General features: G+C 39.0%; 1 protein-coding gene across 2 annotated transcripts in view; it reads right to left on the reverse strand.

Annotated features, from left to right (window-relative positions):
- Window positions 1-19607, reverse strand: part of RYK (receptor like tyrosine kinase) — a 93004-nt gene that overhangs the window by 51118 nt on the left and 22279 nt on the right. For both annotated transcript variants that reach the window (XM_034994990.1, XM_034994981.1), the window contains exon 2: window positions 9378-9499. In XM_034994990.1, the coding sequence (XP_034850881.1) occupies window positions 9378-9499 (122 nt within the window). The remainder of the gene's footprint in view (window positions 1-9377; window positions 9500-19607) is intronic.

Consider the following 19607-nt stretch of genomic DNA (forward strand, 5'->3'; position numbering starts at 1 on the left):
AGTGCACAAGAAATAAAGCAAGAACTGGACTGGAACCATGAGGTTCTGTGACCCTTACTTTTCGGAGTTTCAGTTTTTGTAAAATGAGGCTACTACAACACATTATGAGGATCAAATAGGATAATTAATACAACACGCTCTCAGGCTGGCATAGGTCCGCCCGATAAATGCAGACCCCAGTGGCATCAGCAGTCATTCCAGAGTAGCTACCCTACTGCCCCACTTCCCCACAAGCACAGCTTACTACTGACCCCAGAGATTCTGACACAAACTCCTGTGCTCTGCCAAGAACATTGCTGCAGCTCTTCTGTTCTGTCTTCCATCTTGGGACCCCCACTATTCTAAAACTGCCTCCTACACTCTTAGGCTTTTCACAATTGTCTTCCCCACCTTCTCCCGCAACCTGACTTTCCTCAGAAGTCATCTCTTCCCCTATCATTCAGTTCTTACAACACCTGACCCTCAGGGCCAAGACAGGATTCTTTTAGGATCATTAGGTTCTTTCTAGACATTCTTCCCTCATGCAAAATCCCCTATATCCTGAAGTTCACAAATTCTACTCAAGATGGCTATTTCTCATACCATCAACATCAACAACAGACAAAAACTTTGCAGAGGCCTTGGCCCTTGGCTCACTTTGTCTCCTGCCATCTTCCCGGTGGCTCCAATATTAAGTATTCAGCATTGCTACATAATAAAGAATTAATCCAGAACCACAACAAATGCACAAATCCCACCCAATCAAAGATCCCATCACTATTTCTGATTCCTACAAAACCAGTTGTCTCCACCACTCTGATTCAGCCAACATTTATGAAGCACATCTGTAAGCCAAGGGCTGTGCTCAGAGCTGAATGCAATGGCCAATTCAGCTATTTCCCTCCTCTCTAGCCCAGACAAGGACTTGGTTTCACTTCCCAGAGCTTGTGCTCCAAAGACGACTTACCGACACAGTCATATTGGCACCCTCGTGCCTCAGAGGGCCACACCAGCACCCTGACAATCGCTAACTCTACTGCTGCCCAGCACTGCTGCAGGGAATCATATCCCCAGAGAGAAGGGTGCTTCTACACAAAGAGGACCCTCCAGGCTCAGAGCAGGCCCTTAATCCTGCCAGCAAGCCCTTCTTCACAACTCCTCTCCCTCCCTAGTCTACTCATTGCAATGTCACAGGACCTCACCACTTCACCACCTGCTGCCCTTACTACTTCCTCACTCTTCAGACAATGTCGTCATCTCTTTCAGCTAACCCACAGGAACCTCCTTTCTGTCATTCTTATCAGCACCAGAGAGATCTGTTAGAGTACTCAACCTCTGTACTCCAGTCCCAAGGAGAGATATATCCTCCTCTCTAAATAATGAACTCTCTTCTAGTATGTTAGGTTCTAGTCCATTTCACCACTGATAGAATCTCGTATCATCCACTTGTCTCTCACTCTCTTATACCTTCAAGCTCTCCCATATGCCCAATTACCTACTAGATAGATATATATATATAATATATATATATAATAATATATATATATATATAATAATCTTATCGCTCTCAAACTTAACAGATTCAAAGCCAAATGTATGTTTCCCCACATTTGCTGTCTCTTTTATTCTAGGTCTCAGTTATTATAAGCAGAGGCACAGCTAACCAAGGACCAGAACTTCTAGGAAAGCAGAGAATGGCAAACGGGGTCAAAGGCCCTAATGGCAATGCAGAGGGCAGGGGACAAGATTAGCACCCGAGTATCTCAGAGAGGCGAGGAGGAGGGAAATGAGCTCGTGAGTGGAGCTGGGTAGAAGATTTGCGAAGGCTGACCCTTTGGCTAGAAAAGTAGCCTGGAGGAACAAGGAGTATAAAGCACAGAAGCCTGCCCCTCTGCTGGCTCCCTTTTTGAGGGACTATCTAAACATGCCAGGCATTCACAAGGCAGTTCTCTTCACTCTCTGAAATCCTTAGGATATTAATTTTTTAGACTGCAGTTTCTGGGGTTAGAGAACAAACTGCCAATTATCACTGTCTAATTTTCTTTACTTTGCCATGTATCGATCTATATGGATTCTCACTTGCCCATGATCCTTTGAAGAAACAGATCCGTTCTAAAGCTAACATTCATAATCTACTGGAACAAAGGAAATCTAAACAGCAGTTGTTTATCAGAAAAAAAGAGTGAGCCAAAATGTTTCAGAAAAGAAGCTAGAGAAAATGTAAATATTTGAATAAGCTAAAAAATAAACATTTTTGGTAATATTCCCTTACTTGGAAACAAATGGCAATTGCAAATAGGCAGCTGATGAATAAAGCCATTTCCTTCTGGAACACAGTACAGATTTAACGTGAATACATTTGCCTATAGCCGTATAGCCTTTTAATTTCTCTGAATTTACCAGAAGTGCTGCCTTTTTCACAGAAATCCCACTCTGCAGGAGATACTGCCGGCTGGCCTGGGGCTGCTGTAGGAACTCTGGACAAGTTCCCTGCAGACTCTCCTGACAAGGATGAAGATTTCCTGAAACCAGAGAACAGCTACAGAGTGGATGTGAGTTGGGGGAGTATTCTGCTATATTTTGATATATTTTTGCCTTCCAGCTGCCTAAAACGTCTACTGACACTTAACAGATGCAGTGGCATGCTTTTTTCCCATATATTAGTGAATGTTCTGGAATACAGAAGAAACTATTTGTTAAAACCACCTAGTAGTCTTTGCTTTTTTTGACCATGTGGTCTTGTGAAAGAGAAGAAATACCAGAGTTCTCATCCCACCTGCAAATGCAATTAACCAATGGTATTTAACCACCACTCACTAAGATACAGCTTCAGCCTCTGAGAAGACCACAGTTGGTCTGGCAGACAAAACAACCACCAGGTAAACACTGAAAAGCAACACTATTAGCAAAAGCTTTGATGTGTGAAAACTAATGTTAAAATATCTACAGTGTGAACGGGTATGTCAAGGAGAGCCTGGAGATATTTGGAAGCAAATATTTTACCTCCTGGCACACCTTAAAAAGCAAGAACTGAGAACTTCTGATAAAGTGTTAGAGCTTAGGAGCTGTGGCCTTCCTCCAGAAATTTCATGATTGTATCCCTAGAGCCAACATGATCAGGTGAAGAACCCTCTGTGTCTTCTCAGGTGAAGAAGCCACATCTTACCCCCTTGTGTGACCTTCCCATTTCAAGTCACCTCTATCTCCTCTGTCTTCCGCTTCTACTACCTTAAGCAAGTCCCTTCCCAAATCTGGGTCTTATTTTTTTTCTCATAATAACTGATCAATAAACCAAACTGTAACCATATAGTGTATTTTTCAGTGATTTGAAAGAAAAAACATTCAACTCTATATGCAGTGACAGAGAAACTTTACCAGGATATGTTGTTCAGTGCTCTGCAAACTGCAGAAAGTACGCAGTATGTTACTTGTTAAAATATATATATATACACACACACGCACGCACACATACACACACACAAAGATGCTTATCTGTGTACCGACTACCTTTAGAATGGGAGACAGGAATCACATAACAGTGGTTGCCAATGGAAGGGCAACTTGGTGTCTAGATTGGTTGGGGATGGACTAGCAAAGTATAGAGGGCTTATTTTTCACTGTATACCCCTTATGCCTTTTGAATTTTGTACCATATGCATACATTATTATTCAAAAGATAAATTTTTAAAATAAACAAAGTTTAATTACTCAACTGTGCCAAAATTACCAAAGAGATTATGACATAAAACTGGAATTAGGGGTTGCAATGCGGCCAAAGCCTGAAACTGGATTAACACAAACATATTCCTTAGATTTTTATTATAAAATATTTTAAGATAGAAGATGATTACTTGCCCCTAAATTCTAAATCCTGTTACAGATGAACTTGCGAAATTAGTTTAGCTATATATTCAATCTATGAATTCCATTCATGTCTTCAAATTTGTAACTTTAATCACAGTGAAATACCTGACAAATCCCAGGTGGACAACTGGTGTCAAGTGTACCCAGCCTATGTTTCACACTTCTAGAAATAGGAAATTCACCATTCCTAATACATTCCAACCTTAAAAAGCTCTAACCACTAAGAAGATCCCTGTTTGTTGAGCTGTGCTTTGTGGCTTCTACCTGTGCATCTCTTCTGTGGTCAGTAAAAGAGCACCTGTAACTAAGTACCAGGTGCTATATACCAGGAAGAGGGAACACAGAGACAGATGAAAAGGAGTTCCTCCTTTGAAGTGCTTTGCATCTAGGAGGGAGATAGAAAAGAAGATCAACCATTACAATATTCTTAGAGTATGACAAGGGCTATGAGAGAGGAAAGAGAAGGGTGCCATGGTGCAGAAAGGAGCACTTGACATAGCCAACAGAGAGGTGACACCAGGTCTGAGATTTATGAGATGAACAGGAGTTCAAGAGATAAAGAATGGGGAAAGGGCATTTCTAGCAGTGCAAACAGCAGCAATGTAACAGAGTCCAGAGCATTCAAAACATTGCAAAACAAAATGGCACTAAACAACTAGCTGAAGAGGAAGTAGAAAAGAAAGGCAGAAACAAGATCATAAAGGCTTCCTAGGAAATCAGAACTTTATTCTGGTGGCAACTGAGAGCCCTGGAGTAGTTTTGGGGGGCAGAGGGTGGGGGATGAGGTGCGGCAGCAGTGCAGCAAGAAGTCAGTCCAGAGGCAAGGAGACCAGTTAGAAAACTATTTCCATATCTCGTTAAGAAACAATGAAGGCCCAAACTACAGATGGGGCATCAGGTCCAAAAAGAGGTAGGAGATGAATTTAAGGTATAATTATGAGAGATAATCAACTGGACTTGGTAGGTGTAGGAGAAGAAGTATAGCCCCCCCCCTAGGATTCTGGCTAGATGTGTAAATAGGTGGTGACGCCCTCCAACAAGTCAAGGAACTTCTTTCTGCCTTACCAGGAATATCATACCAGCAATAGTAGCTCAAATGTGCACTAAGGATGGTATTTAAAACCTGCCACAGAAGTAGTTTAGAAATTATTCATTAAGAATTTAGAAGGACCATAGAGCTATACCAGGGCGCCTCCTGACCCACGCTGTGCCTAGGCCAGTACAAGTACATATATTCATCTGAACCCTTTCAAATATGTATATTCATCTGAACCCTTTCCTCTCTCTACTCTCCTCCACTCCAACTTCCTCCTGTGGCAGGCTCCTAAAATTCCTCAGACATCCACTATCAGCAATATCAGATCCCTGAAACTCACTCCAAATAAAAACATCCAATGTATGTGTATTTTTAAAAAGGAAAGGTTAAGAGAAGGTTGAATTCTGTTCAATTACAACTGCCACATGCCACACTGCCTTTTTATTCACAAGTCACTATCCATATAATTGCCCAGGAACCATTCGCATGATGTATCATTATTTTTTCCTAAGTGGGTCCAGAAATAATCACACCCTATTCAAGGTCAACAGAATAGTAGATTCTCTATTTCATTAGATTTTTCACTACTTCAAAATATATGTATTATTGTGTTTTTATATTCATCAGCATTAAAAGTAGGAAAAGTAACAAAGGATTAAGTATCAATTTTTTGGAGAATATAAGAAGCTTCTCTGCCTGAAAGATGTTCACAGAAACACTGGATCTCAGAGTAGCAAGGGAACTTAAAATTCAAGACCAGCTACTCCACAAATGCTTGAATTCCCATTCCTTCTACAATACTCCCACCTAATATTTACCGAATGTGGATCTGACCTCTTCCAGTGAGAGGGAACATACAAATCTCTTCAACAGCACTGGCTAAAAAGTGAAAACTAATTCTAAACACAGATGCAGAAACTAGCAGTTGAAAGCATGATAAAGAATGGAATTTTTAAAATATGATTTCACAAAATCTCCCCACAATTACTTACTCATTATAGAGGAGAAAACTTCACAGTGGAGGAACCTAGTGAACTGAGTGAGCAGAGATCACCAGTAATGGGATAAGCTGATACCATGTGCACTGTGAAGGACAGCTTTTTTGGGGTGTTACTAGCAAAGAGACATTCCTGAATCTAATCATGAGGAAACCTCAGACAACTCAAATTGAGGGACACTGTGTTTCAAAAATATCAAGGTCAAGACACACGAAAAAAGGCCAAAGAAATGTTCCAGATTAATAGAGGACTAAAGGTACATCAACCAACTGCATGCATGATCCTGAATCAAATAAAAAAAGACCTATAAAGAACATCATCAGAATAACTGATGAAATGTGAATACTATACATTAGATAATAGTATTGTATCAATGTTAAGTTTCCTGATTTTGATCACTATACTCTGGTTATGTAAAGAATGCCCTTATTCTGAGAACATATAAATTGATGTACTTAAGGCTAAAGGGACAGGATGCTTGCAATTCATTTCATACAGTTCGAGAAAAAAAGTGTGTGTGCCTGAGGGTGGGGAGAAAGAATGAATGATAAAGTAAGCAAATGAAGCAAACCAGTAATAATCAGTGAATCTGGGTAAACGATATAGGAGAATTCTTTGTACTATTCTTGTAATTTTTATGTTGGAACTTATATCAAAATTAAAAGCTACCCCCACCCCTAAATAATGTCACATAATGTTATATAAGAATACTGGAAAATGTGTTAGTGCAGTTTCTTTGAAGAGTTCAGGTGCCTACTCATTGAAACTGACATATCTCAGATTAAAATGTCTCATGTGAACCTTTTCTGAATTATCTGTATCTTTTGACACTTCAGCATATCCAGGTTACCATTTACTAAATGTTCTTAATTGTTTCACATGAATTTTCTCTCTTGACCTCTGTTTTTGCAGTTTTTACCCTAAAGATGAATCCACCACTAAAAAAGCAGGCCCATATTTGGATACCCCAAGGCAACAATGTTGGATAGTTGAGGTGCTCCAGACAAGGCACATGTTTTACCCAGAATCCAAGCTAAGTCAACTTTAATCGCATTACTGCAGCTATATTTTAATGCCTGTATGAATATGTGGGTATAATGTTTCTGTAATGTATGCTTGAGTATATATATATATATAGCTGATCCTTGAATAACACCAGTTTGAACTGCACAGGTCCATTTACATGGATTTTTTTTTATAGTGTAATACCGTAAATGGATTTTCACTTCCTTATGATTTTCTTAACATTTTCTTATCTCTAGCTTACTTTATTGTAAGATTTACAGTATATAATAACATACAAAATATGTGTTATTTGACCATTAGTGATTAAGTGTGGGGGAGTCAAAAGTTATACATGAATTTTCGACTACAGGGGGGCATCAGTATCCCATAACCCCCACATTATTCAAGGATCAACTGTAATAATAATATGAATATATGGGTAGTTATATAATCATTTTTACTCATCTGATTAGCAAACGACTATACTTAAAATATTTAGTGTTAATAAGTGAATTGAAGGGTGCCTGGGTGGCTCAGTTGGTTAAGCGACTGCCTTCGGCTCAGGTCATGATCCTGGAGTCCAGGGATCGAGTCCCGCATCGGGCTCCCTGCTCAGCAGGGAGTCTGCCTCTCTCTCTCTGACCCTCCCCCCTCTCATGCTCTCTCATTCTCGCTCTCAAATAAATAAATAAATAAATCTTTAAAAAAAAAATAAGTGAATTGAAGAAATAAGCACCCCTATTCACTTGGCAAGGAACGCTGGTTCATTGCTACCATCTTGGGAGAGGGAAGGGAGAAATAATTTGGCAATATCAACCAAAATTTTAAACATGCACACTCTGACCCTGCCATTTCACTACTTGGTGATAACTTACTACTCAAAAATAATTCCACAAGTGCACAAAAATTTCTCAATGCATGTATACAGACACACATATATACCTATATATACATACACATACATACATACATATATCCAGGTACACATTTGCACACATATTTTTTCTGTTTCTATATTCATCAATAACAAAGGAAGAAACATCAACAAAAGATGAACTACCAACTGTTTTCCCTATCCCTGTGCCATGGATTTTGCCTGCCAGATGAACTGAAGGAAACTATCTCTAACAGTGAAAGGAAGCATTGTTTGAAATAGTGAAATGCTATCAAAAATCCATGAGTCAGTGAGGCCCTTAAGAAATAATCATATATCCATATAATATCATACTATAAGGCCATTAAAGAAAATGAGTTAAATCTACAAGTAGAGAAATGGGAAGATGCCGAAATACCGTATTAGTAAGGGGAAAAATGTTGTACAATATAGGTATGATAAAATCCCCTTTTTGTTTAAAAAGATTTTTAAAAAAATGAGTTTGAAGTATACCAAACTATAAACAATGATTACTTTGGGGTATAGATCTACAAAGTCTCAATAGTTGTAAAAACAATTCTATTAATACTTGAATTTTCCTAATATTCTTTACTGTTTTCTAAGTAGATAAAAAGATCTTGTTAAAGTCATCAAATTTAAACGACTTTGCCACAAATGTCAGGACAGACACCACTTTATAATACTTAAAAAAAAAAAACTCGAAGAGATTTTAGTAGCAAAACTATTTTTATTTCCCAAATAAAATCCTATTGTTTATTATAATGCTAATAAAAGAAATTAAAGTTGATTGGAGGAGGTGGGCTCTACCCTCAGCCCCCATTCTTTGACCTATGAGAAAACCTATGTTCATGGAGTCAGTCAGAGAAAATGTGAAGAATTTAGCAACAAGTAAGCCAGGCAGAAGGTCCCTTACTGTTAAAGGAGCTTAGCCTCAGCACACATGGGTGCCTGCATCTGTTGTATCCCACTTTTACCATTTCTCTATAAATGGCAGACCTGTATCCATTATATCAAACATGTCCAAAACACCTAGCCCACTTCCCCATCTTCTACTGTTATCAGTTCACAGTAACAGCAGTCATTAGCAGGTCCAACTGTTCCCTCTTCAAACTAGATCTGCATCCCTCCTTGAAAAGCCTGAAAGGATGTAAGTGTTTTGTCATTAGCTAGTCACATAAATGATGGCTACCTTCATTTTAAAGGACTTGAGAAAGTCTAACAGAATAGGCTAAAGAGGGGCACCTGGGTGGCTCAGTCAGGTAAGCATCTGCCTTTGGCTCAGGTCATGATCCCAGGATCCTGGGATCGAGCCCCACATCAGGCTCCCTGCTCAGTGGGGAGTCTGCTTGTCCCTCTCCTGCCACTCCCCCTGCTGTGCTCTCTCTCTCTGCCAAATAAATAAATAAAATCTTTAACAAAGAAAAAAAAAGAACAGGCTAAAGATTTAAAACATAAATCTGAAAAGACCCAGTACTGCCACAGCCCACCACCCACAGACCCTTTTACACAGACGGCAGCCCATCCCTCAGATACAGCCCTTGCATCGGCCTCTGGGCCCGAGTGGTCCTGTCTTGGCATCTCTGGTTGACCACTCTCTTACCTTGGACTTTGCATGCCAAGTGAAGTGCAGGAAATTTGTCTCACTGGGTACTAACAGGTTAAAGGATAGAGCATAGTGACTAATAAGGTCATTTCTCACATAATAAAGTTCTGCATCAAGACCTAGGGGGAAAAAAAGAGAAAAAAAGAATTAAACACCTAAAATGCACTCAAAATCATTAACCATCAGTATTTCAAATACTAATAAGAATGAAAATAATATGGATGTACAAATGTACATCATAAATGTCTCTTACATATGCTGTCTAATGAAGCAGGAAGGACACTGGGCTTCACTATCATCAATAAAGAAGAACCTGGGACTCAAAACAATTAAGTAAATATCCAACTAAACACAGGTGTGCTAGATCCAGAACTCTGGGAGCCACTGTCTTCTGAGGATGAACGTGACTTCCTTTTGGACACAGTCCTTCTCAGAGTAATGCCTACAAACGACAGTCCCTTCTCCCACCAAAACTGATGGAGATTTAGGAAGAGAGATTCAAGATAGAAGGGAGAAAGACATGTAGTTTTGTAAAAACATTAGTTTGAGCCAAGGCCTCAAGACCCCAGCTAGAGATGACCTCCCCTTCCTCATGGGCAAAGACATCCTGGCCACTTGCTCTGACAGCATTTACCATCATACACTCACACTAGTAGCCACATCAACACATGTCCTCTCCCCTACCTTAGACAAGGTGGAGAACACCAGATTTCTCCTCATATTCTCAGGACACTTCTCTGCACAAAGCAGATGCTCAGGAAACACCTGTTAAACAAGTCAGTTCTGCAGATAAAGCAGAAATAACTGAGACACCTGAGAAATGCTGGAGAAGCAACTCCCAAATTTCACTTACTCCCATACACCTTTTCCATCAGGGCCACATCCAACCTCCAACACATACCACATTCTCCAATTCTGTCATCCCCCTTCATCCTACCTGTATTTAACATTTTTCTTTAAAATCGATTAAATTTTTTAAAACAAAAATTTTTTTTTAAAGATTTTATTTATTTATTTGAGAGATAGAGAATGAGAGAGAGCACATGAGAGGGGGGAGGGTCAGAGGGAGAAACAGACTCCCTGCCGAGCAGGGAGCCCGATGTGGGACTCGATCCAGGGACTCCAGGATCATGATCTGAGCCGAAGGCAGTTGCTTAACCAACTGAGGCACCCAGGCACCCTTTAAAACAAAAATTTTAAAGGTAAAATTTAATCACTCTCTTCAGTGGAAAATTAGTAATTATTGTGAAAAAATACAAGGTAGCAAAAAAAAAAAAATCACTTAAAAGGAAAGCAAAATATTACTAAATTCTAGCTGAACACTGGTGCCTAGCAAGGCAGTGAGTGAGCTTGAGTCCATCTCACTACTTACAAAAAGGGAGGGAGGGTATTAGCAAGTATTTGAAATAAGTAAAGAATCAAATAGAGGCTTTCTCAATCCAAAAGAACTGAATGACTAAAAGCAGGGTTACTTTCTCTCAATTGATTTGCTGTTATTTAAAGTTGTGTCTAGGTGTCCCTCTAGTAATGCATGACATATATATTCCACACACTGGAGGCAAAGGGTACAGGGGAGATCAACCAAAATGTAAATCTCATTACTGAATCTATACTGTGAGCCTGAAACCTTATGGTATGCAGAGGTCAAGATGGAGATCTCACAATCATAGTTGGAAACTAATATTATTTCAGAAAACAAAGGATCAAAACAGATAAAAACTTAGTGTGGATATTCTGTCACCAGCTGGACTCCAAAACCTGGTAAAAGTAAAGAGAGAAAAATCTTGACCCTTATTTTACATATCACACAAAAACTGATTTGGGATAGATTAAAAACCTAAATGTAAAAAAATAACAGTATAAAAGCTTCTAGAAGAAAATGTAGTGAGTATCTTCACAACCTAGGGTAAATAAAGATTTCTTGGACTGGTCACACAAAACATGAACCAAAAGAGAAAAAAACAGATGAACTGGTCATCATCAAAATTAAAAACTTCTGCTCCTCAAAAGACATTGTTAGGAAAATGAAGTTCAAGTCAAAAACTAGGAGAAAAGATTCACAGCACGACTTTCTTAAAAAAAGGACTTGTTTCTAAATTATATAAAGATCTCCTACAAACTAAAAAGAGATAATACAATTAAATAAATTGGGCAAAAGATGTGAACATACCTCTCATAAGAAAACATATAAAAATGGAAAATAAGCATATGAAAAGGTGCCAAACATCATTAATCATCAGAGAAATACAAGTTAAAACAACAATGAGATATCATTTCCACCTATAAGAATTACTGAAGGTTGGCAAACATGTTGGAGCAATTGTGTCTCTCACACATTCCTGGGAGTATGAAAATGTTAAATTACTTTGGAAAACTGGCAGTTTTGTATAAAGTTAACATACACATACCCTATGAACCCGTAGTTCCATTCCTAGGTCATTACCCAAAAGAAATGAAAACGTATGTCCACAAAAAAATTTATATATGAATGTTGATAACACTTTTATTCAGAAGAGCCAAAGCTGGAAATAATACAAATGTGCATCACCAGATGAATTAACAACCAATTGTGGTATATTCATATAATAGAATACTATTCAGCAATGAAAATAAACTGTTGAGACTTTGTAACAAAAGGGATGAATCTCGCAGACTTTGTGAGCAAAAGAAGCTATACATGAAAGACTACACACTATATAATTTCATTTATATAAAATTCTAAAGCAGACAGAACTAATTTATGGTGATAGAAATCAGATCAGTGTGGTTGCCTAGGAAAGGGGGTGGGAGAGAGATTGGTGAACTGATTGCAAAGGGGCACCAGGGAACTTCCGGGTAATAAAAACGTTCTTATCTAACTGGGGTAGTGTTTACATAGGTGTATGCATTTCTCAAAATCCAATCAACTGTACATTTAAAATTTGCACATTTCATTATATGTAAAGTTAACCTAAAATTTTCAAAAGAGGAAGAAAAAAGTCAACAGGTTTTACCTCTTTTTTCTAATCTCAGAAAGCTTGCATACCATACTATGTCACTAGCACTAAGATAAAAAGCTTTAGAAAAAAAATAATCTTAAGTGATCAACAACTTCCGAATTTAAACTTAAAACATCTTTCACAGGGAAATAAAGAACTTTGTTCCTAATAAATAACAGTTATAATGCTATTACTGGTAGTAGTAGTAATAATAGTAATAATAATAATAATGTATAAATATTTGTTTTCCAGGCACAGTTCTAAGTATCAAAAACCTCTATGGGTTCTGTAAATTCAACTCCCTATAAAGCCAGATGAAAAAGAGCTATAAAAGCAGAAAAGAAATAAAAAACAAAAAAGCAAACACATCCTCAAGCCAAGCATGCAGTCTTTAATAATCTGTGATTTTAGTCCTACTAAAAATTCTGAGTTCTTACCTCTCATGAGACTGAGGGATATGGTTAATTCCTGTTCCAAAATCCTAGGGACATCTGTTCTCCCCAAATTGCTCAAGGTCTCTCCAGTTCTACCAATTAAAACTCTAGATAGAAACCAAGGTTCCTAACTAGAAAACATTCTCTTTGAAGACACCAGAGCAATTTCTCCACAACACTCCAACAGAAGGTTGAATAAAGATTGGAGTCTGCTAACTTTCTCAAGCTTCTAAAACCTCTTTGGACCTCAACTTATGCTGGCATGCTTATTACGCTGTTCATCCATGACCCCCTCTCTTCAATGACTCTTTTCTATACTGTCATCCCCTAAAACCACTGTGACTCACCAACTTCTTCCCCTTGAAGCACAGCTGGCCCTGTAGAGCCTTGAAGGACCCATTCTCCCACCCTCAATGGGCATTGCCCTGAATCTCTATAAGCACTTCAGATGATTACTTAAGTATACTTATCAAAAGTCCTGTTTCCTTTCAGATATATACCATCAAACTATGCCACCTTCTAGTCTTCCCAGTATTTTAGCTACCTCATTCATTGAGGACTCTGGAACCAGTTTATTTATTTTTTCTAAAGATTTTATTTGACAGAGAGACACAGTGAGAGAGGGAATACAAGCAAGGGGAGTGGGAGAGGGAGAAGCAGGCTTCCTGCTGAGCAGGGACCAGACGCAGGGCTCGATCCCAGGACCCTGGGGTCATGACCCAAGCTGAAGGCAGACACTTAACGACTGAGCCACCCAGGTGCCCCTGGAACCAGTTTATAAAATTTCTATACATACTTATTCTCTGACTCGTTATGGCAGGTTCCCAATGTCCTTGAGACCAATGCACTCTTCAACCTGTCCTTCAGCGTTCCTTTTGTTCCTCAACTCCCAACAACCTTCACCTATACCAAAGCAACCCATTTCTATGGATAGTAGCAATATGTAAATTGCTCTACCTACAAAATCATGAGCTGTAATATCTCAATAACTAGTAACTCTTCAGCTCCTTCCCTTTATTGTTACAACAGCTGTTTTCTGGGCTCCTAAGCTCTCCAGTATCCAAAATCTCCTTGTTTCTCCCATTTTATTATACCAATCACTTCCTCATTTTCTTCTTACTGCCCTCAACCCCAATTACTTCAATTACTTTCTTCCTAGTACCCTCAACTTTCTCCCACCAGCCTATGTAAGACATACATACCCAACCCTAGAAAACGACCCGTCTTGAACTGACTTGACTCCCCCACCCTCTGTCTTCTCTGGTGCTATAACTGAATGCTGCATAATCCTGGATGAAGCCATTCCCATAAATGAGAGTCACTACAAAACTATGCCTTCTCCCCTCAACAAATAAATTAATATCCATAAGCTGCTATTTTGTTCTCTCATTCATCTATTCTCCCCTGGACAAAATGACAAGATGGAAAAACTCACCTCAAAAAAAAAAAGAGTAAGAGGCAGTACCGACTGGCAGGGACCTAATCAGTACAGACATTAGTAAGATGTAGGAACTAGAGTTCATATTAATGATTATAAAGATACTATCTGGGCTTGAAAAAAGCACAGAAGATACTACAGAATCCCTTTCTGGAGAAATAAAAGAACTAAAATCTAACCAAGTGGAAATCAAAAAGGCTATTAATGAGGTGCAGTCAAAAATGGAGGCTCTAACTGCTAGGATAAATGAGGCAGAAGAGAGAATTAGTGATATAGAAGACCAAATGATGGAGAATAAAGAAGCTAAGAAAAAGAGAGATAAACAACTACTGGATCACAAGGGGAGAATTCGACAGATGCGTGATACCATAAAGCAAAACAACATCAGAATTGGGATCCCAGAAGAAGAAAGAGAGGGGCAGAAGGTATATTGGAGCAAATTACAGCAAAGAACTTCCCTAATTTGGGGAAGGAAACAGGCATCAAAAGAACCCCCTCTCTGTGCCCGGAAAACACAGAGAACCCCCCTCAAGATCAATAAAAATAGGTCAATACTCTGACATCTAATAGTAAAACTCGCAAGTCTCAGAGACAAAGAGAAAATCCTGTAAGCAGCTCGGGACAAGAGGTCTGTAACCTACAATGGTAGAAACATTAGATTGGCAGCAGACCTGTCCACAGAGACCTGGCAGGCCAGAAAGGACTGGCATGATATATTCAGGGTACTAAACGAGAAAAATATGCAGCCAAGAATATTATATCCAGCTAGGCTGTCACTGAAAATAGAAGGAGAGATAAAAAGCTTCCAGGACAAACAAAAACTAAAAGAATTTGCGAACATGAAACCAGCCCTACAAGAAATATTGAAAGGGGTCCTCTAAACAAAGAAAGAGCCTAAAAGTAACATAGACCAGAAAGGAACACAGACAATACACAGTAACAGTCACCTTACAGGCAATACAATGGTACTAAATTTGTATTTTTCAATAGTTACCCTGAATGTAAATGGGCTAAATGCCCCAATCAGAAGACACAGTGTATCAGATTGGATAAAAAAAAAAACAAGACCCATCGATATGCAGCAAGAGACTCATTTTAGATGCAAAGACACCTCCAGATTTAAAATGAGGGGGTGGAAAACCATTTACCATGCTAATGGACATCAACAGAAAGCTGGGGTGGCAATCTTTACATCAGACAAATTAGATTTTTTTTTTTAAGATTTTATTTTTTTGCCAGAGAGAGACACAGTGAGAGAGGGAACACAAGCAGGGGAATGGGAGAGGGAGAAGCAGGCTTCCTGCTGAGCAGGGAACCTGATGTGGGGCTCGATCCCAGGACCCTGGGATCATGACCTGAGCCGAAGGCAGATGCTTAACAACTGAGCCACCCAGGCGCCCCAAGACAAATTAGGTTTTAAACCAAAGACTATAATAAGAGATGAGGAAGGACACTACATCATACTTAAAGGGTCTATCCAACAAGAAGATCTAACAATTGTAAATATTTATGGCCCTAACATGGGAGCAGCCAATTAGATAAGCCAATTAATAACAAAATGAAAGAAACATAATACAATAATAGTAGGGGACTTTAACACCCCATTCACTGCAATGGACAGATCATCTAAGCAAAAGATCAACAAGGAAATAAAGGCTCTAAATGACACACTGGATCAGATGGACTTCACAGATATATTCAGAACATTCCATACTAAAGCAACAAAATACACATTCTTCTCTAGTGCACATGGAATATTCTGCAGAATAGATCACATCCTGGGTCACAAATCAGGTATCAACCGGTACCAAAAGATTGGGATCATTCCCTGCATATTTTCAGACCACAATGCTTTGAAACTCGAACTCAGTCACAAGAGGAAAGTTGTCAAGAACTCAAATACATGGAGGCTAAAGAGCATCCTACTAAAGAATGAATGGGTCAACCAGGAAATTAAAGAAGAATTTAAAAAATTCATGGAAACCAATGAAAATGAAAACACAACTGTTCAAAATCTTTGGGATACAGCAAAGGCAGTCCTAAGAGGAAAGTATATAGCAATACAAGCCTTTCTCAAGAAACAAAAAAGGTCTCAAATACACAACCTAACCCTACACCTAAAGGAGCTGGAGAAAGAACAGCAAATAAAGCCTAAACCCAGCAGGAGAAGAGAAATAATAAAGATCAGAGCAGAAATCAATGAAATAGAAATCAAAAGAACAGAAGAGATCAATGAAACTAGGAGCTGGTTCTCTGAAAGAATTAGTAAGATTGATAAACCCCTGGCCAGACTTATCAAAAAGAAAAGAGAACGGACCCAAATAAATAAAATCATGAACAAAAGGAGAGATCACAACCAACACCAAAGAAATACAAACAATTATAATAACATATTATGAGCAACTATATGCCAAAAAATTAGATAATCTGGAAAAAATGGATGCATTCCTAGAGATGTATCAACTACCAAAACTGAACCAGGAAAAAACAGAAAACCTGAACAGACCCATAACCACTTAGGAAATTGAAGCAGTCATCAAGATTCTCCCAACAAAGAGCCCAGGGCCAGATGGCTTCCCAGGGGAATTCTACCAAACATTTAAAGAAGAATTAATACCTATTCTTCTGAAACTGTTCCAAAAAGGAGAAATGGAAAGAAAACTTCCTAACTCGTTTTATGAGGCCACCATTACCTTGATCCCCAAACCAGACAAAGACCCCATCAAAAAGGAGAACTATAGACCAATATCCCTGATGAACATGGATGCAAAAATTCTCACCAAAATACTAGACAATAGGATTCAACAGTACATTAAAAGGATTAGTCACCACGACCAAATGGGATTTATTCCTGGGCTGCAAGGTTGGTTCAACATCCGCAAATCAATCAATGTGATACAATACATTAATAAAAGAAAGAAGAAGAACCACATGTTCCTCTCAATAGATGCAAAAAAAGCATCTGACAAAGTACAGCATCCTTCCTTGATTAAAACTCTTCACAGTGTAGGGATAGAGGGTATATACCTCAATATCATAAAAGCCATCTATGAAAAACCCACAGTGAATATCATACTCAATAGGGAAAAACTGAGAGCTTTTCCCCTAAGGTCAGGAACACAACAGGGATGTCCACTGTCACCAATGCTATTCAACATAGTACTAGAAGTCCTAGCCTTAGCAATCAGACAACAAAAAGAAATAAAAGGCATCCGAATCGGTAAAGAAGTGGTAAAGTGATGAAACTCTCACTCTTTGCAGATGATATGATACCTTATGTGGAAAACCCAAAGACTCCACCCAAAACTGCTAGAACTCATACAGGAATTCAGTAAAATGGCAGGATATAAAATCAATGCACAGAAATCAGTTGCATTTCTATACACCAACAACGAGACAGAAGAAAGAGAAATTAAGGAGTCAATCCCATTTACAATTGCACCCAAAACGATAAGATACCTAGGAATAAATCTAACCGAAGAGGCAAGAATGTGTACTCAGAAAACTATAGAATACTCATGAAAGAGAGGAAGACACAAAGAAATGGAAAAACATTCCATGCTCATGGATTGGAAGAACAAATATTGTGAAAATGTCTATGCTACTTAGAGCAATCTACACATTTAATGCAATCCCTATCAAAATGCCATCAAGTTTTTTCTTTTTTTTTTTTTTTTAAGATTATTTATTTATTTGACAGAGAGAGAGAGAGACAGCGAGAGAGGGAACACAAGCAGGGGGAGTGGGAGAGGGAGAAGCAGACTTCCTGCAGAGCAGGGAGCCCAATGTCGGGTCCAATCCCAGGACCCTGGGATCATGACCTGAGCCTAAGGCAGATGCTTAATGACTGAGCCACCCAGGTGCCCCCCCTCAAGTTTTTTCAAAGAAATGGAACAAATAATCCTAAAATTTGTATGGAACCAGAAAAGACCCCGAATAGCCAGAGGAATGTTGAAAAAGAAAAGCAAAGCTGGCGGCATCACAATTCCAGACTTCAAGCTCTATTACAAAGCTGTCATCATCAAGACAGTATGGCACTGGCACGGAAACAGACACATAGATCAATGGAACAGAACAGAGAGCCCAGAAATGGACCCTCAACTCTATGGTCAACTAATCTTCAACAAAGCAGGAAAGAATGTCCAATGGAAAAAAGACAGCCTCTTCAACAAATGATGTTGGGAAAATTGGACAGCCACATGCAGAAGAATGAAACTGGACCATTTCCTTATACCACACACAAAAATAGACTCAAAATGGAAAAGACCTAAATGTGAGACAGGAATCCATCAAAATCCTTGAGAAGAACACATGCAACAACCTCTTCAACCTCAGCTGCAGCAACTTCTTCCTAGAAACATCGCCAAAGGCAAGGGAAGTAAGGGCAAAAATGAACTATTGGGACTTCATCAAGATAAAAAGCTTTTGCACAGCAAAGGAAACAGTCAACAGAACCAAAAGACAACCAACAGAATGGGAGAAGATATTTGCAAATGACATACCAGGTAAAGGGCTAGTATCCAAAATCTATAAAGAACTTATCAAACTCAACACCCAAAGAACAAATAATTCAATCAAGAAATGGGCAGAAGACATGAGTGGACATTTTTCCAAAGAAGACATCCAAATGGCCAACAGACACATGAAAAAGTGCTCACCATCACTCCGCATCAGGGAAATCCAAATCAAAACCTCAATGAGATACCACCTCACACCAGTCAGAATGGCTAAAATTAACAAGTCAGGAAACGAAAGATGTTGGTGGGGATGCGGAGAAAGGGGAACCCTCCTACACTGTTGGTGGGAATGCAAGCTGGTGCAGCCACTCTGGAAGACAGTATGGAGGTTCCTCAAAAAGTTGAAAATAGAGCTACCCTACGACCCAGCAATTGCACTACTGGGTATTTACTCCAAAGATACAAATGTAGTGATCCAAAGGGGCACGTGCACCCCAATGTTTATAGCATCAATGTCCACAATAGCCAAACCATGGAAAGAGCCTTGATGTCCATCAACAGATGAATGGATAAAGAAGATGTGATATATATACACAATGGAATATTATGCAGCTATCAAAAAAAAAATGAAATCTTGCCATTTGCAATGACATGGATGGAACTAGAGGGTATCATGCTAAGTGAAATAAGTCAATCAGAGAAAGATAAGTATCATATGATCTCACTGATATGAGGATTTTGAGAAACAAGACAGAGGATCATAGGGGAAGGGAGGGAAAAATGAAAAAAGACGAAACCAGAGAGGGAGGCAAACCATAAGAGACTCTTAATCTCAGGAAACAAACTGAGGGTTGCTGGAGTGGTGGGGGTAGGAGGGATGGGGTGGCTGGGTGATGGACATCAGGGAGGGTATATGCTAT

This window comes from Mirounga leonina, unplaced genomic scaffold, assembly GCF_011800145.1.
Source record: "Mirounga leonina isolate KUSES-001 unplaced genomic scaffold, KU_Mleo_1.0 Mir_115, whole genome shotgun sequence".
Classification (NCBI taxonomy): domain Eukaryota; kingdom Metazoa; phylum Chordata; class Mammalia; order Carnivora; family Phocidae; genus Mirounga; species Mirounga leonina.